Below are 19,393 nucleotides of genomic sequence, written 5' to 3'. Positions count from 1 at the left end.
CGCAAATCGTAAGATACCAAACAACCGAGCTGAGATCAGCAAGGATGTGAGGCACAAGAGTGGATCGCTTAATCTTATATTAAATAGGAAAAACTGCACTGATGTGGACTTCAGAATTGAGGTAAGTCCTAATGGGACCGTTACAGTAATCTTATACAACTATATAATATTCAACAGTTTATTAATTAATCATCTTTCTATCTCAATGTCTTCCAGTCTTGTCCAGAAGATGCTCTCAATCCACTCAATAATGAGCTCAGATTCACGTTTGATGGTTTGTCTTCTGGCTCAAACCCCAGACCAAGCCTTTCTCCACAGGTTAAAACCACAACATTTCATCCTGTAAGTAAATCCTGTACATCCTGAATCTGAACAGAAAGATCTTTACTGAGCTTTAACCTTTCCATTACATTTGATGAGTTCCTTTCATGGTGAACAATATGACCGTTTCATACAAAACATTGCATCACAAAGTAATTTGAAAAACATAGGATTGACCTAAATGTGAATTTTTCTCTGAGTAGATCTGTTTAATAGTTTACTGTCATCCACAGATTGGGTTTGAGATCAGCTGTGGAGCTGATGAAGTGTGTGAAGATAATCTGAAGGTGGATTTTAACTTCACCGAGTAAGAGATTTGTTTCTGGAAGTAAAGCCTTGATGTGACCGGTGAACTATACATATATCTGCAAAACCTACATGTCTGCAAAGCAAGAGCTAAAAGAAATCTCTGAATTTTAGTAAAACTTCAGTTACAGTTGTATGAAACCAGATGCTTACAAAAACCATAGAAAAACATAGATAACTTTTCTGACATTAAATCAGATTGTGCTTCTCCTGTTTTATCTCCCAGAAAAAGGAGACAGGACGGTTCGTACTTTTGGGGACAGAGCATCCCATCACAGAAACTGCTATGCTTGTATATGTTACTACTACATCTTCTCTTTTTCAAATGGCTTGTGAGCATGGTCAGCTGTTGACTGAAATCCAACACAAACACACATTGTTGCCACCTATGGGGTGTGAAATGATAAATTAAAAAGGTTAAAAAAAAATTGGACTACAGGGCCATCTTGGCACAGAATCAACAGATTTCCACTTTTTTTTTTTCACTAATGCAAAATTATGAGTTTATTACAAATTTTCCACAAAAATGTTAAAAAGCATTTGGTGTAGGACACGCTAACTCCCACCTGCAGAATTTCATACTTCTACTCAACCGCTGCCTCACCTGAATGTGATGTAAAGACAACTTGACACCACATTCAAGATGTGGCGAGTAACAAAAAGTCAAATCTACCATCATACATTGCCGCAAATACAGAAAAAAATATTTTGGAAGAATTTGTAAATTTAGTAAAATACTGGGTATTTACGGTATATTAAGATTTCCCTTCAATAATTCTTTGCAATATTAGGTCAGAAGTGCGGCTTTCAGGCGCTGACAGCTGGGTAAAGTCGCTCAAAGCTCGAGCGCATTATACTTTGCCATTTTGATATTAGAATAATTCCCTTTACTCCTGCTTCTGACGCAGTGATGACATTGAGCCACTCATGGTACACAATATAATCCAGGAACATTTATTTGTGGGTTTCTTAATGGTTCATGTCTATCTATCTTATTCTACTGAGCTCACTAGTAGATATGAACAGAACCATTAGTAAATCACATTACAGTCTTTATGCACATGTCATTTATCATGTTTTTTCAGATCCTCAGTGGTTAAAGTCGGCATAGATGAACTTTTGAGTGCGACCGTCTTTGTGGAGAACAGAGGAGAAAACTCGTACAACAGTCGCATTACTCTCACATACCCTGTTGGGCTCTCCTACAGGAAGGTTACACCTCTGGAAGTAAGGCACTAATATTAATCTATGTTGGTGAAGCTGCTGCAACAAGCTGATGATCTGTTTTACTGCAGGGAAGAATTGAGTGCAACTCTGTGGACAGTGAGGATGGCGTAACAAGAGGAAAGACAGTCTGTAGCATCAACAAACCAATATTCAAAAGCAACTCTATGGTTAGTTTGTGCTGCTGCTTTATTCATTATTTAACCAGAAGAGGAAGTCTTCTGATCCCCCTCTTTCATTTCCTTTTTAGGCAACCTTCATCGTCTCCTATGGTTTCAACACCAACAGTGATCTTGGTAGAAAGATTGAAGTGACTGCGAACGCCTCCAGGTACAACACAAGAGTTTAAGGTGCAGCTCTTTGATGCTGAAGTTTTATCTAATTTTTTATTTGATGTTTCTCTTATAGTGACAATAAGCGTCACTCCCCTTCTAGTGAAGTCTACAAAAAACAGGAGATTGATGTCAAGTACAGTGTTTTTGTCACAATTGAAAGGTTTGTTAGTTGAAGCAAATAATTTATTATTTAAAAAAATCAACAATGGTTTAAATATATCTTATTAAATGAATGCATGAAATGTATGCTCAGCTCCCCCAGCTACACCAATTTCACATTTGGAGAAAATGCTGTTCAGAAACCACTTGAGCAAAAAATAAAGGTAGAAGATGATTTCACTCAGTCAGATCAGAAATATATTCTATATTTAACATTAGTCGTTATATAATTTGGGTTCTTTGTGTTTTATTCCCACTTCTCTTAGGTTTTTAACACGATCAGACCACTAAATTTAACTGTAGTGATCAAAGTTCCTGTAAGACTTGGTGACAAAGACATCTGGATGGACACGAGCAGTTTTCAGGTGAAAAATGCTACAAACTAGAACTAATTAAATGTAAGTAAGACTTAAACTGATGTGATGGAGCTCTGTTTTCAGATTCCAGGCTGTCAGAGCAGCAGAGATGAAGAACCTACTGTCACTGATCTTGTTAAGACAATAAAAAATAATAAAAAATATATATTGGTAAGTACGTTTTTATGCAGTGTTTGATGATAAGAGTAGCTCAAAAGTTTACACACCTTTGATTTTGAAAATTACACAAAATTTGTGATTTAAACCATTTCAGAAAAGTTTTGAAATAATGTGACATGTATCTGCTAAATTTGAACAGCAAATTCTTGACAAGTTTTACTGGATTCACATCACAGAACTAGTACTTTCTTAAAGTGTCTTTTAATTCAGTTTTTGCATTTAGTCTTCTGAAATTCCCACATTTAATCAGTATCATACAACTTTACCTTTGGTACAGGACTGCACTGTAGCAAAGTGCAGAGTGTTCAGATGCCCCAAGTTCATGCAAAGGAACAAGGACACAACGTACACCATCTATGCAAACATCAGCTCAGGATGGATACAACAGGTAATTGATGTGAAGTTCATATAGATGCACTGACTAGGCTGTAAAATGTAAAGAATAAACAATAAAAAAGCTTGTCTCTGATGTGCGTTTCTCTGTCTCAGATCGGACTTTCATCTGCTAAATTCCTCCTGACCAGTACAGCCAGTCTAGAGTACGATGAGAACCAGTACATCTTCTTCTCTACAACCTCTAATAGTGGCCCTCCTGTTCACCAGGTGATAGAATATGACTGTCAATGCCTTAGTATCAATCAGACCTTTAATGGTTTTATTTGAAACTTTTAAACCTCTCATTTTCAGATTGAGGCAGAGGTAGAAGTGTTTCCTAAACCAGATTTCACTAAAGAGATTATAGGAGGATCTCTGGGAGGATTGGCCTTTCTGGCTCTACTTACTGCTGGTCTGTATAAGGTGAGTCAACTGAGATTTACTTGAAACCCCAGTTGAAAATAATTGACACAACATGCCCAGTAATTTCTAACAAGCATTTTTTAAAGGGGACACATGATGCATTAACTTTTGGAACATTTTTATACTTCCATTTGCATCTCAACTGCTTCTAAAAAACAACATCCATCGATCCATTTTCTTCTGTTTCATCTGGGGTCGGGTTACGGGGGCAGCAGCTTAAGAAGGGAGGCCCAGACTTCCCTCTCCCCAGCCACTTCTTCCAGCTCTTCCGGGGGAACCCCAAGGCATTCCCAGGCCCATAAACATGAATATGTAGACGCTTCATGGAGCTCTGAGTCGTACGTTAACATCACCACCACCTTCTATGTGGCAGCAGAGCGATCGGAGCTCCTTAAGTCCTGTGCTGTGTGGACCTATTTCAACCGTTTTACGAAACAAACTGGATTCATTGGCATTACCTTTCACAGGTAAGGATGAAAGATCAAAATTACTCGACTTTGCAGCCAGAAATTCACTTCTAAACAACCGAAAAATATTTCCTATGTAGCTTAATTGGCCCGAAGTAACCGCTGATTGTTAGCGTAGCAGCTAACGTTTTTATACTGTTTTCTAATGAGAGAGGTGATAAAAAACCACTGTTAGAGGAGAAGTTTATTAAAGACCAGGGATTTAGTGAGGAAAGATCAGTCAGGATCAGAGCTGGAGCTGCTGTTCTTCAGTCTGTTTCCAGCTCAGCTTCGCCATGTCGGTATTTAGCTATAAAGATGCTACGAGTCAGAGCCCAACATGCTGAAAATGTCTTTTTCTGAATATGAAAGAAAAATATATGTATTTTCTATTACACTTTTGGATAATTTCTCTTTTATCTTTGGCTTTAGCCTGTGAACCTGGACGTCTCAGAAGTCACTGAGTTCTCCCAGTGTGACCAGCAGACTGAAGCCTGTGGCCAGTGTTCCCAGTATAATAAATAAATGTTTTGTTCTTTCACTTTTTGTGTATTTTTAAATATCTCAATCTGAAGTGTTAGTGTATTAATGTAGCTTATATAATGAAATAAAAATAATTTACTGTTAGAATTATTTTCACTCATTGCTGTCAATAGCAGAGTTGACATACTGTAGTAAATATTTTTTCTCTGGAAAAATATGTAGTTTAATGTTTGACAATGACTGATTTGTAAATCAAGTTATTTCTCAATAATGTATAAAAAATAAATACAAGAAAATTATTTGTTTCTTGTCTTGAAACGTTAAATGTACATTAAATTATGGAATTATGTAAATATGTACTTTAATAAAACACTGTAAAAGTGTGTCTGTTCATCAATGTCAATATAAAAATGACCAGAATCATTTCTATCAAACAAAAACATTGTGCTCTTTATTCAGAAGTGCCCCAAAACAATTAAATAATCACATCAAAAGCTAGAAACTCTGTCTTTAGTCATTTCTTTGATTGCCAAAAATATTAATGTGTGTGAAAAAATGTGTCAATGACAGACAGGGGCGCAGTAAAGGGGTGAAAAGTAATGACGATTCTAGGGGCCCTGACCAACAGGGGGCCCTCCACAATTTAATTATTTATATTTTGTTCATAGACATAAAATAAAATAAAAATCAGGGTCCTGTCAAATACAAAATTAATCACATTATATTTTCAAAGATTGTTTTTAGCAGTAAAAATTTAGTGTTACTCCTCCCAGACCAAAAAACACACATCCGTTTTTGCCCTGAACCCCCCTGGATATGCATGAAATGTTTCGTTTCTTCTCGGAGCGCTTAACAGTGACGTATGCAGCTACAGTGAGTAGAAGATGCAGATGAATACAGCTGCGACTGTGGCAGTTACTATGCTGCTAAGAAAAGTTATAAAATCAGGTTTTCAAAAACAAAAAAGAGAGAGGGAGAGAGAGAAAAAGGCAAGAGTGTTAATTTATAACCCAGTTTTTCTCCAAGAGAGGTGGGTAGTCTGTGAGATTATCAACCATTTAGAATAATTAGCTTAGCTACAGACTGCTGTTTGCCTCCATTTCACTAGCATTTAATGAATTAAAGAAAAAAATTACCAACATATTCATATATTTAACTTGTTCCCTGTGCCTTTTACCACTTAATAACAGATGAGTCAGTCAGCAGCAGCTCTAACCCACGTCCCTCCTGACCTTCTCTCTCCTGAGTGAAATTAAACCTGCATGTCACTTTTATATTAATATTTTTTTCACATATTTTTTAAAACTGTCATTATGTTGTGACAGTATGGTATGAGAGGTAATCTGTGAAAAATCTATTTCCTCTGCTTTTTCCAAATGCTAGAAACAACCAATCAGTGGCAGGAGAGTTTTAGTGCTGTCAATCACAATCTCATGTGGTGCTGCTCATCCTTCCTCCTCCTCGATTTGTGCCGTGCTGAAGCTAGCATAGCACAGAGCTGTGCAGATTCAAACTGTGAATGCTCAGTTTAGTTAGCATAGCTACCAATGATGGCAAATAAACGGTTTCTTGTGATGCTAAGTTGTTTCTCCCCCATTAGCACATTTAGCAGTGAGTGAATGAGGCTAATTGACAGTGGTAAGAGTGTCCCTACTGGTTCTGATTGGTTGGTTTGGTCAGTACGATGCATTACTTTAATCAGTAACAGTAATTCAGGAAGGAGATGGAGGAGATTGATTGTTTTCACAGATTACCTGTCTCATAACAAACTGCTACGACATCGTGACAGCTTTAACAAATATGGAGAAAACATATTTTTTATTAACGTTATGTAACACTGCAGCTTGAATAAAATGCAACTATATAGCATTTTTAGAAGTCTGGATTGCTTTATGTGTAGTTGCACATTGCTTTTGATTGTTACTCATGGGGAGAGACATTTCAGTAAGTTAAAACTAATAGAAAAATTTTAAGCAATCTACTTGCATACTGGATGTGGACTGATGGATGTTAAATCCATGAGCAGTAAACATTGTGCTAATTATCAGTATTTAGCCAAAGAAATCAAGGCAGATGCAAGCCTTTAAAATTGTGACGCTTTTTATAGGCCAAAGAAATCAAGGCAGATGCAAGCCTTTAAAATTGTGACGCTTTTTATAGGTCAAATAGACTCAAAAAATTTTAACAGAGGCTGCGCGGGGGAGGTGTGGGAGGGCAAACAAATTTTTTTTGTAGGGGGCCCAAGATTTCTGGCAGCGCCCCTGATGACAGGTATTAACTTAAAATACCTTGTAGAACGGCACTTTCTGAAGTTCAGTCCATTCACTTGTATTAGCTTACTGGCAGAGAAGCCACATTCAATATGGCAGACGCTGTGACGTATCGCAGCAATGGGCTGTCCCGCTCCATGAGGCGTCTACATATTCATGTCTATGCCCAGGCCAGCTGAGAGACATAGTCCCTCCAGCGTGTCCTGGGTCTTCCCCGGGGCCTCCTCCCAGTGGGACGTGCCCGGAACACCTCACCAGAGAGGCGTCCAGGAGGCATCCTGACCAGATGCCCGAGCCTCAACTGGCTCCTCTTGATGTGGAGGAGTAGCGGCTCTACTCTGAGTCCCTCCTGGATGACCGAGCTTCTCACCCTATCTCTAAGGGAGAGCCCAGCCACCCTGCGGAGAAAACCCATTTCGGCCACTCGCATCCGTGACTTTGTTCTTTCGGTCATGACTGAAAGCTCACAACCATAGATGAGGGTGGGAACGTAGATCGACCGGTAAATTGAGAGCTTCGCTTTTTGACTCAGCTCTCTCTTCACCACTACGGACCGGTACAGCGCCCTCTTCATGGCAGACGCTGTGCCAGTTTGCCTGTCGATCTCCCGCTCCTGCCTTCCCTCATTCGTGAACAAGATCCCCAGATACTTAAACTCCTCCACTTGGGGCAGATACCTCAGCAGGGTCCTGGAGGGTGCATGGGAGTTCGCCCAACCAATCTACTTGTGTTTTGTGTACTTGGAGAAGGCCTTCGAGCGTGTTCCTCGAGGAGCCCTGTGGGGGTTCTCCAGGAGTATGGGGTACCGGGCCTTTTGAAATGGGTCGTTAAGTCCCTGTACAACTGGTGTTAGAGTCTGGTCCGCATTGCCGGCAGTAAGTCGGGCTCGTTTCCAGTGAGAGTTGGACTCTGCCAAGGCTGCCCTTTGTCACAGATTCTGTTCATTACTGTCATGGAGAGAATTTCTAGGCGTAGCCGAGGTGTTGAGGGGATCCGTTTTGGTGGCCTTAGGATCACATCTCTGCTTTTTGTGGATGATGTGGTCCTGTTGGCTTCATCAGGTCGTCATCTAAAAACACAACCTAAGTACTTAAAAAAATACCCTGCCCAGTTACCAAGTGGATCTCCAGCATGTTTGGTTAACTGGTTATATTGATGTACATGCTGTACATTGGCTGCTGGAAAAGACAAGCTTTTTGGTATTGATCAATTAAACTAGCATTTAAAAAAACCACTTGCTACATTCTTGTTGGATGTGCAGAAGGTCCTTCTGCTTTTCAAAGATGTACCACTGTATAATTGCACATCAGTTTGTAGCCATCTTCATGTGTGAGTGTAAATATTCAGTTGGGAGGGCATGGGTAGCAGCAGATTATTAGGATTTAAAGTGGCAGGAGGCCCGAAAACAGTTCATTCTGAAAGGAGCTCTAAATAGAACCAACCAGACTGAACACTCATTATCTAATGACCAAACGCATTTTGCGTGTCAACAACGCATCTGACGAGCATTTTAAAGTCATATGCTCGACATTTTGCTGTAGACACGCGTTAAAATCGCTGTAGTGTGCATTGGGACGATCCGTTGTTTTCAGTTGCCAATTGGTTGATAGCAGCAAAATTTCAGATTTTCCAACTCCAGCGTCGGTCGCGTTGGACTCACTTGACGCTTGAAACGCTTTAACCACAGAGCGCTAGATGCGCAAAGCATGTAACAGACTTTGAATGTAAACCAGACGCCCCTGATGCTCAGATCGTGTTCGCTCTGAATGCAGCACAAGAATGATTTTGTGCAACATGTTTTGCACAACTTGTACAACTATCCTAACTTGTTCAAGAAAGCATAATAGATCACCTTCAAATGTTTATCTTATGTCTTCCAGCATTTATCTTGCCACATATAATTTTAATTCCACTTCTCTTTCCTGTTTTTCTTTTCAGGCTGGATTTTTCAAGAGCAAATATAATGAGATGATTAATGAAAATGCAGGAGCTGAAGGAGACGCATTAGCAGAGGAATGAAATTGCCTCTTATATGTCATGTCCATCCAGTACCTTTGTAATGATCACTGTTTCTATGAAATGGCCTTTTAATTTAGTGAATGTACCAAACACAATGTGTATTTCCTAAACCATACTAGTTTGAACAACAAACAGAAGTAAAATGTTTGCTGTGTAAACAGTAAAGGTATGTATGGAATAACTGTTAAAAAATTTAGTTTTTCTTAATGTTTGGGATGTGTTGAGGATACATTCTCTCTTTTAAAATGGCAATTGAAGACACAAAAGAGAGCTTTGCTGTGCTGCTCACAGTTATTGGGGACTTAAGGGGTTTAATAATGTTGATGTGTAAAAGACCTGAAACACATCATGAAATATTCACAAATGCAATGTAATGTTTCTGAAGCTTTACCAATAGTGTCTTAAAAATGACTGTTGAGTTTGTTTTGCATGTTAAATAAAACTGTTTGTGTTTAAATGTTTTATCTTTACCAGGTGAATTCATGGTGGACAAAAGAAACATAACAGTCAGGGATTTTCAAATAGTTCGAAAAACAACATGTTCAAGCTGCTTGAAGGCTAAAAAATTGTCTGTGCTTGACAAAAGTATATAAATAGCTTTATGTAAATAATATATGAACATGTTTCTTGTGCTGTGTTATTGTTAAAAAAAAACAGATATTTTATTTAAGAAAATTAATTATCAGATATTCTTGTCTTGTTCATCTTTTGTTGTATTAATGTGTAATATGATGCATGGAAACAAACAGCCAGACATATTTCTAAATCTTTAAAGGCTGATGGAAGAATTACTCCAAAGAAACATTTATAAATATAATTGCTTGATGGATAAAAATTCAACAAAAACAAATATCACCCAGATATCACAGAACTCTAAACTATTTGCGGAATATTTGCCAATTCGCAGATTATTCTGTAAAGCAAATCAAAATATTCTAAAAAAATAAAAATACAGCTTAGCATGTTGAAATACTTAAGCCTAAAGCTTCCACTGGCTCTAAAAGCTCTTAAAAGACTTTAAAATATGTTTGATAGTTTATAAACCACTGAAGAGCTTAGCACCAACATACATTAAAGGCCTGTTGTATTTGCAAATTTCAGCTCTTTGAAGGTGGCTGTACAAGTACTAATGGGGATGCATTTTAGTTCAAACCGTCACTTTGCAGGTGACTTTGCAAGGTTTTAGGTTCGAATCCCAGTCTAGGGACCTCCTCCATGGAGTTTGCATGTTCTCTCTGTCCATGCAAGTTGCGGTGTTTTGGGCTTGTTTTTGAATGTGAAGTTGCTCATTTGTGCTTGGAAATAAGTAGGGACACAAAAAGGCCTCAGATTTTGTCAAAACATCCAGGTAGTTTGAATCAGGCCCTCTCTGTCTATCATTTCCCGGATGATCCGTCCCGCTGTGTCTTTGTTAATGTCAAGGTAATATATTTGCTGTGAATGACGTCAAGCTTTGTGCTGTGCTCCAGAAAAATGCAAACATCGAGACTAATATGATCAGTGCAATAAACGTGGAAACAGCCACAAATGAACGTGTCCATAAAGTTACACAACTGAGCACCATAATCAGTAATATTAACAGAAGTGTCACAAATCTGTGCAGAAGGCCATCTGAGTTGTGGTGCCACAGTAGGAGCGCTGTGGGCTGGGCTGTGGCAGCAAACAGGGCCGTAACGCAGAACCTGGAGGTTGGGAGAATGAGGGAGTCTAAAATCCTACTTAGAGTTTTATAGACAATAGAGGAACACACAAAAATTACAAAAGTTTTTTTTTTTTGACAGTTGTAACCATTAAAGTATCTCCCATTTATTTCAACCTTCTAAGTGATGTTAGCACAAGAAAATAACTTCAGTTACGTAAGCATCCGCAAAGTTCAATGTAATTTTTACAGCTGTCAGAGGGTTGTTGTCAGCAAATGCTGAAAGTAACTAAAAAAGTGACTTTTTAGTTGCAGAGTAACTAATCTAATTTAGTTACTCTGCAAATCAAGTAATCAGTAATCTAAGTTATTTTTCAAGGAGTAATCAGTAATCCAATTAAAGTAAGCTTTTCAAAGTAACTATGCCATCACTGCGTAGCTCTGCCTTTTTATATCATGAGCCGAGTAGCTTCTTTTGTACATTTAAGTATTTATATTTTTGAAAGCATTATGAATTTGTTCAGATGATAGAAATGTACATTTGTTTTATTTAAAATAAAACATACATCTTGAAACTTGTCTGAATTTATTTTCATAACGAAACTTACTGTATTTTCCAGACTATAAGCTGCACCCCCATTTAAAAAATAAATAAATAAATAAAAAATTTAAAAAAAGTAAACATACACGTGTTTGTAAGCCACACCGGACTATAAACTGCACCCCCAAAATGTTTAAAAAAAAACTCAGTACACCCAAAATTTTAGTTAAATAAGTGATTTGAACATCACATTTATTACTTGACAAAGAAAAAATTGGCAAGTTAATGCTGTTTAACTGATCAACAACATATGCGGTCATAAAAATCTATCCTTGCGCGGACATGTCCAGGATGTCCACTTTGAGTCCACGGCTGTGCGGCAGCGTACCGGTTTGTGTGTTACCCAGAAGGCAGTTGGGCACAACACTGTGAGTGAAACAATGACTGGGGCAGGCTACTATATAAAGTACTGGTGTGTAATTTGGACATTTGTATAATATGGGATGAGTCTGTATTCTATGGGATGGGTGACAACCACCTCCGGCTAAAGAGCCCCCTGGTTGTTGAAGAAAAATCCACGTATAAGCCGAATGGTCCAAAGCTCAGGAAAAAAGAAGCGGCTTATAGTCCGGAAAATACGGTAAATATTTCTTACTGAGCACAATTTATTAAAAAAAGTAACTAAGAGGAAATAATCACAGATAAAAGGAGCAAAGGGTTTAAATTAGGACTTATTACTATGTTAAAATGGACCCATCAATTGAGACATTCATCCAGTCTGACTGAACTTGAGGTATTTTGCAAAAATAAATGGTCAAAACTTCTGTCTCTAGTTGAGTAAAGTATAGGGAGACTTCCTGCTGCAACCACAGTAAAAAGTGGTTGAAGATCCAAAATATATGCATAATTAAGATTACATCCTACTTCTGCCCCATACACTGCAAAAACACAAAATCTTACCAAGTATTTTTGGTCTAATTTCTACTGCAAATGTCTTAATACACTTGAAATTAGACAAAACTCACTTACAAGTAACTTTTCAACAAGAATCAATAATTCCTTAATATTGATGCAAAAGTTGGATTATTGACCTGTCCAGAGTCTGCCCCGCCTCTCGCCCATTGACAGCTAAAGATAGGCAGTTGCAATGGTTGCAAAAGATGATTTTGCAACCATCTTTACAAGATTCAGGTCTGACCCCAATGGGATCAGGGTGTAAGAAAATGGATGGATGGATGATGCAAAAGTACCAGTTCCACTGGCAGACTATTTCAACTATAACATGGAAAAAATATGTTGTTTAAAACAAATGGTGTTTTTGCATTCTAGTCAAGTCCTATTTTTGTGGGTTGTCATATAATCAAAGTAGAATAGGATGGGGATTGAAGATTAATGAAATGGGACAAATTGTGGCACACAGTATGTAGAGCAAGGTCTTCATCCTTGGTCCGCAAGCTTTACATGTTCCCCATTCTGGCCCAACTGATTAAAATAATTACACTACCTCTTTAGCATGCCAAACAAACAAGATGAGAATATTGAGGAAGTCTAAGAAAAGCAGAAATGTTCCATTTTATTTGTTCCATTTTATTTTTTACTTATGTGTTGTGGAGAGGCTTAAAGGACTGATGTACGACTGGACAAATGGCTAAATGATAAAATTTTCCCACACAGATTATATGAACTCTCTGGTTTATGATAAGGATCATAAAACATAAAAAAAATTAAAATCAGTACAAAAATACAGTGGATATAAATATTTGTGGATCAGTATTCGCAGATTTTTTTGTTTAGCATATCTAAAATATTTGAAAGAAAATTCAGCTTGATAAGCAGAGATACCGAGGTATGATGATACTTGGCATGCTAATGGCTAGCTTGCAATCTAGAAAGACTGTAGAAAGCCTGAGGAAAGCCTCCACTGTCCATTAGGGCTGTATAAGTAAATCGATTCGGCGATATATATTGATATTTTCCGCCCTCGGAAAGTATCGATCCGTTAAACCACAGGGGTCCATAGCCTTATAGCTCTTTTTAACGTCTAGTTTGTTAAGGTGTAGCAGCAAGACTCCGCCTCCCTCAGTCTCACTTTCAACTTGAGCTTAAAGTGCACATTATAAACTACACACCAGTTTTTAAATTGTGTTAATAGGCCAAGTATAACCGGAGTTATGCTAAAATTAGTAAACCATATTTTCTGAATGTCAGAGAAATGTCAAAAGTGCCACCATTCCCCGGCTTTTCCGATTATGTGAGAGTGAATGAGCTTCCAAACGTACAAAACGAAACAAAACATTAGAGTCCTGTGTTTTTGGAAATGTAAAATCTTCAATAAATAACGATGGGCTTTATTTTTTTGCTGAGAAATGAAGCAAAGTTGCGCAAATAACCGTGAAAGAGAAGCGGAATGGAGAAGCGGAAAAGAGTAGTGGCGCGAACGGAGCAGCTGCAAAAGCAGTGAAATCGCGAAATTAATGCAAATTTCGACTGGTAGCATTCACTTCGTAATTAGTTTTTAGCTAATGGCTAATGGGTTGATAACAGCCGAAGCGGGCGCGCAGCGGCGCTGTATTTTGAGCAGGAAGACGAAGAGGAAAAACCCCCAGCAAGGAATCCGCGGCGCAGTGAGGATTTCCATGATAACAATGGCTGATCGATCATTCTTATTAGCAACAGACAAAGAGTATCAGAGACTGAGAGTACTATGTGTGACAAAGTGGTTCAGTTTATGTTCACCACTTGTCCCTTATATTTTATCATTCACTTATTTTTATAGTTGGTTATAATAATTAATGTAAACATTGCAATTTTGCTTTACTTACTATCCCGGGTTTGTTTGTGTTAGCATTATGTTGCAGGATCTATCTATGTTTAGGTTGGTTATTATTTCTGGATTGTGAGTTGAATTTGTTTCAAGGTGTATTTATTTTTTTTGAACTCACCATCATTTGTCCTTGTAGATCTGCAGGAGTGTGGGAGGGGCCGACCCAGTACTTCCTGGTTAAGTGGCTGGATGATGTCAGTGATTACCTTATTGGGTTCTACCAATTAGAGGGTTTTTCTTTTGTGTATTGCTTTGTTTGTTTTTCTTTAAAAATAATCTTTTGAGTTATCTTGGATTATGTGACTTATTTTGCAGATAATTTCATTATGTAGGAGTTTGTAAATTGATTTGTAGTTTTGGTGTTTCTTTGTTTAGAATTTGTTTGTTTGACCTGTTCCTTGGTGGCTGTGTCCAATCAAGCACAGGTGTGGTGCCAAATTTGTATAAAAACAGTGAGTTTTGATTGCTGGGAGAGAAGTCAGAAATGACTGAATAAAAAAATATAACTGGAAGAAACTGAAGCAGTGGCTGGTCCTGATTTTCTGCTCACCTCTGATCCTTGAGCCTAACCTACTTTACACTATGAGATTCTGGCAGTCTGAGAGGCAGCTACTCAGAGATCCAAGCAGGGGAATAGCGGCGCTGCGTAGCTGCAGGGAGTCGATCACTACGGGGTGAGGCGGAGCCACGACTTTAGCAGTTAGAAGAAAGCAGCTTACAGCCATAGTCCAAAAGACTGCATTTGTGGCTGCATTTTTACTCCAAAATGCAGCCACAGTCTCCAAAAGAAAAAACATAAGTGGAATCATTTGCATATTGAGAGTCTACAGAGGCTGATAATCTCCCCATTCTGCTCCTGGATTACCGTTTAAATTTTTGAGTTTTATGTCAAATCCACATGAATTAAATGACAGAAACTAATTCTCTCACTGCATCTTTGATTCATTTTGTCCAGCTGCAGACTGTTAGACTGTCCAATCAGAGTCAGGTATTGTGTAGTTGGTGCTTTTAATCAGTTTTCAGTTAACTAAATTAAAGTCTGTGGAACACAAAATGTCACTAAAATCACTCTGTCCTTCTAAAATCTTTCAGAAAATAGTAAAAATGCACTGAATCGTAGCAAATTGTATCGCTCAACAAATATCGTGATACATATCGTATGGGGACCAGAAAATCGTATATCGTCTTGTGAAATTATTGTATCGCTACACCCCTACTGTCCATATTAATGCATATTGAGGTATATTAAGTGTGTGTGGTAGTGTAAGGAAAACAGTTTTAAGAGACTCTCCCCCAAATATGGCTGTTGATTCATTTTTGCTCAGTTTCCTGATTAAAACAGTTTTAATCTATTTAATTTTTNAGGATGGCGTAACAAGAGGAAAGACAGTCTGTAGCATCAACAAACCAATATTCAAAAGCAACTCTATGGTTAGTTTGTGCTGCTGCTTTATTCATTATTTAACCAGAAGAGGAAGTCTTCTGATCCCTCTCTTTCATTTCCTTTTTAGGTAATCTTCATCGTCTCCTATGGTCACAACACCAACAGTGATCTTGGTAGAAAGATCGAAGTGACTGCGAACGCCTCCAGGTACAACACAAGAGTTTAAGGTGCAGCTCTGTGATGCTGATGTTTTATCTAATTTTTTAACACATCTTTCCCATCCAGTGACAATGAGCGTCACTCCCCTTCTAGTGAAGTCTACAAAAACAAAGACATTGATGTCAAGTACAGTGTTTTTATTACAATTGAAAGGTCTGTTAAATCAAGCAAATTATTATTTTTTTTATGGTTAAAAGATGTCTGATTAAACAATTTCATGAAATGTATGCTCAGCTCCCTCAGCTACAACAATTTCACATTTGGAGAAAATGCTGTTCAGAAACCACTTAAGCAAAAAATAAAGGTAAAAGAAAATTTTATTGGGATCAGCAATATATTCTACATTCTGGTTAGTCATCATATAATTTGTGTTCTTTGTGTTTTATTCCCACTTATCTAAGGTTGCTAACACCATGAGACCACTAAGTTTTACTGTAGTGATCAAAGTTCCTGTAAAACTCGGTGATAAAGACATCTGGATGGACACGAACAGCTTTCAGGTGAAAAATGCTACAAACTAGAACTAATTAAATATAAATAAGTCTTGAACTGATGTGATGGAGCTCTGTTTTCAGATTCCAGGCTGTCAGAGCAGCGGATATGAAGAACCTATTGTCACTGATTTTGTTAATACAATAAAAGAAAAGAAAATATTGGTATGTATGTCTTGCCTTTCACAAGTTTACACATTTCATATATTTTTTTAAATTAAAAATGTGACTTTTATAAGTAATTTCACAATAGCTTCCACACAATGTGCCATGAATCCTGTGCATTTCAACTTGAAATTTATGAGGCTGTATTGTGTTCACTTCATAGTACTAATTAATACTTTGTTAAACTGCTTTTTTTGATTTAGATTTTGCATTTAGTCTTCTGAAATTAATCAGCATTATGCAACTTTACCTTTGCTACAGGACTGCACTGTAGCGAGGTGCAGAGTGTTCAGGTGCTCCAAGTTCATGGAAAGGAACAAGGACACAACGTACACCATCTCTGCAAACATCAGCTCAGGATGGATAGAACAGGTAATTGATGCCTCAATGTAGATGCACTGACTAGATTTTAAAATGTAAAAAATAAATAAATTAAAAAAGGACAAAAAAGCTCATCATCCCTGATGTGTTTCTCTGTCTCAGATCGGACTTTCATCTGCCAAGTTCCTCCTGACCAGTACAGCCAGTCTAGAGTACGATGAGAACCAGTACATCTTCTTCTCTACAACCTCTAATAGTGGCCCTCCTGTTCACCAGGTGATAGAATGCTGCTGTCAATGTCTTAGTACCAATCAGACCTTTAATGGTTTTATTTGAAACTTCTAAACCTCTCATTTTCAGATTGAAGCAGAGGTAGAAGTGTTTCCTAAACCAGATTTCACTAAAGCGATTATAGGAGGAATTGTGGGAGGGTTGCTCATTCTGGTTTTACTTACTGCTGGTCTGTATAAGGTGAGTCAACCGAGGTCTTCTTAACATCCCTAAGCTCCCCAGTTGAAAGTAATTGACAAAACATGACCAGTAATTTCTAACAAGCAGATTTTTTTTAATGGGGACACATTATGCAAAATTAACTTTTGCACATTTTTATACTTCCATTGGTAAAATGGACCGAACTTTTCCAATCATTTTGACCAAATCAACATACTTTACACTAGAGTCACATTTACCCTTAAGCATTCACACATTTAGACACCAATATGCAGATTGGTAGGCAATTTGGGGTTAAGTGCCTTGCCTAGAGGAAGCTGGAATCGAACAGAGCCACAGTCTCCCTTTGAATCATTGGCATCTCAACTGCTTCTAAGCACTTAAAAAGTCCAAGCACTTGGGGGGGAGATACCCAGCCCAGTTACCTAGCAACCCAAGTGGATCTCCAGCATGTCTGATTAGCTGGTTTTATTGCAGTACAATTGCAGCTGGAAAAGACAAGTTTTGTGTGATGGACCAATTAACCAGCATTTAAAAATCACTTGCTACATTCTTGTTGGTTGTGCAGGAGGCTCTTCTGCTTTTCAAAGATGTACAGTTGTATAATTGCACATCAGTTTGCAGCCATCTTCATGTACGAGTGTAAATGTGCTGTTGGGGGGCATGGCTAGCAGCAGCTTATTTGGATTTAAAGTTATAGGAGGACCTAAATCAGTTCATTCTGAAAGGAGCTCTAAATAGAACCGACCAGACTGAAGTCTCATTATCTAATGAGGGTTCACACCAAACGTGCTGTACATGTCAACAACGCGTCTGATGAACACTTTGAAGTCAGAAGCTTGACATTTTGCTGTAGACACGCATCAAAATTGCTGTAGTGCGCACTGGGACAAGCTGTTGCTTTCAGTTGCCGATTGATTGGTTGACGCTCTCCCGTCTAGTGGCAAAATTTCAGATTTTCCAACTCCATCATTGGTCGCGTTGGACTCGCTTGACGCTCGAAACAAAACATATAACATAGACTCTGAATGTAAACAAGACGCCCCTGACGCTCAGTTCGTTTGAATGCAGCATATTATTATTTTGTGCACCATGTTTTGCATAGCTCATAGAACTATCCTAACTTGTTCAAGGAAGCATAATATGTAACCTTCAAATGTTTATCTTATGTCTTCCAGCATTTGTCTTGCCACATATAATTTTCATTCCACTCTCTTTACTGTTTTTCTTCTCAGGCTGGATTTTTCAAAAGCAAATACAATGAGATGATTAATGAAAATGCAGGATCCGAAGGAAACACATTAGCAGAGGACTGAAATTCCCTCTTACTTGTAATGTCCATCCAGTACATTAGTAATACTAGTTTCAACAACAAACAGTAGTAAAATTTTTGCTGTTGTACACAGTAAAGGTATGTATACTGGTAAAAATGTAGTATTTCTTAATTTTAAGGAAGTGTTAAGAATACATGATCTCTTTTAAAATGGCAACTGAAGACACAAAAGAGAGCTTGGCTGTACTGCTCACAGTTACTGGGGATTTAAAGGGTTTAATAATGTCGATATGTAAAGGATCTGAAACACAAAATGTACTATCCACAAATGCAATGTAATGTTTCAGAAGCTTTACCAATAGTGTCTTAAAAATGACTGTTATGAGTTTGCTTTGCACTTTGAATAAAACCGTTTATATTTAAATGTTTTATCTTTACCAGGTGATTTCATGGTGGACAAAAGAAACTTAACGGTCAGGGATTTTCAAATAGAATAACAACATGCTTTAAGCTACTTGAAGGCTAAAACAGTGTCTGTGCTTGACAAAAGTATGTAAATAGCTTTATGTATAAATAAATAACATATGCAAGATAAACATGTTTCTTGTGCTGTGTTATTGACAAAAAACAGATATTTTATTTAAGAAAATTAAAGAACAGATATTCTTTTCTTGTTCATCTTTTGTTGTATTAATGTGTAATATTATGCATGGAAACAAATAGCCAGACATATTTAAATCTTTAAAGGCTGATGAGAAACATTTATAAATATAACTGCTTGATGGATAAAAATCCAACAAAAATAAATATCACCCTGATATTGTAGAACTCTAAACTATTGTAGCCCTGGGGTTTGAGAACCACAAGAAGTGGGGGTTTATGTCTTTTGATAGGTAACTGGGGTTAAGAATGGGTAAGGGAGTTACATAAATGTATATTTCGGTGATTTACCTATTGTAGAGTACGGAGAGGGATGAATTCCTATGTCTGAGAGTAACTGAGATTTACGAGGGGGAGTGAAGTGTACGGAGGGAAAGAAAGGGGAGAGAGAGAGGATTCTGGGAGAAGAGAGAACGAGAGCGGAAGGAGAGAGGGGAGAAAAAAGAAAGAGGGATTGGAACAGTACGGGAAACAAAAAATTCGTGTTAAACATAGTTGGTGAGTTAGAAATAAGATTTTACGCGGAGGA

General features: G+C 37.8%; 1 protein-coding gene and 1 long non-coding RNA gene across 2 annotated transcripts in view; both read left to right on the top strand.

Moving 5' to 3' along the window:
- The window catches only part of LOC103152373 (integrin alpha-M-like), a 38,645-nt gene extending 19,841 nt beyond the window's left edge, over nt 1-18,804 (top strand). Inside the window, exons 27-51 of the mRNA XM_016661039.1 lie at nt 14-121; nt 217-342; nt 555-628; nt 1,713-1,854; nt 1,923-2,021; nt 2,102-2,181; nt 2,260-2,346; nt 2,440-2,509; nt 2,612-2,710; nt 2,786-2,872; nt 3,159-3,269; nt 3,371-3,484; nt 3,569-3,679; nt 8,817-8,861; nt 11,428-11,505; nt 15,267-15,332; nt 15,413-15,492; nt 15,571-15,657; nt 15,739-15,808; nt 15,906-16,004; nt 16,080-16,160; nt 16,422-16,532; nt 16,644-16,757; nt 16,842-16,952; nt 18,167-18,804. Coding sequence (XP_016516525.1) covers nt 14-121; nt 217-342; nt 555-628; nt 1,713-1,854; nt 1,923-2,021; nt 2,102-2,181; nt 2,260-2,346; nt 2,440-2,509; nt 2,612-2,710; nt 2,786-2,872; nt 3,159-3,269; nt 3,371-3,484; nt 3,569-3,679; nt 8,817-8,861; nt 11,428-11,505; nt 15,267-15,332; nt 15,413-15,492; nt 15,571-15,657; nt 15,739-15,808; nt 15,906-16,004; nt 16,080-16,160; nt 16,422-16,532; nt 16,644-16,757; nt 16,842-16,952; nt 18,167-18,247 — 2,331 coding nt within the window. The 3' untranslated portion in view covers nt 18,248-18,804. The remainder of the gene's footprint in view (nt 1-13; nt 122-216; nt 343-554; nt 629-1,712; nt 1,855-1,922; nt 2,022-2,101; nt 2,182-2,259; nt 2,347-2,439; nt 2,510-2,611; nt 2,711-2,785; nt 2,873-3,158; nt 3,270-3,370; nt 3,485-3,568; nt 3,680-8,816; nt 8,862-11,427; nt 11,506-15,266; nt 15,333-15,412; nt 15,493-15,570; nt 15,658-15,738; nt 15,809-15,905; nt 16,005-16,079; nt 16,161-16,421; nt 16,533-16,643; nt 16,758-16,841; nt 16,953-18,166) is intronic.
- On the top strand, nt 12,821-14,825 carry LOC107833018 (uncharacterized). The gene is made up of 2 exons (XR_001658732.1): nt 12,821-13,783; nt 14,489-14,825. It is a non-coding gene; the product is annotated as an uncharacterized LOC107833018 (long non-coding RNA).
- Nucleotides 18,805-19,393: the final 589 nt, after the last annotated feature.

Source organism: Poecilia formosa, unplaced genomic scaffold (assembly GCF_000485575.1).
Source record: "Poecilia formosa unplaced genomic scaffold, Poecilia_formosa-5.1.2 Scaffold308, whole genome shotgun sequence".
In the NCBI taxonomy this organism is placed as follows: Eukaryota; Metazoa; Chordata; class Actinopteri; order Cyprinodontiformes; family Poeciliidae; genus Poecilia; species Poecilia formosa.
This window is presented reverse-complemented; position numbering and strand designations above follow the sequence as displayed.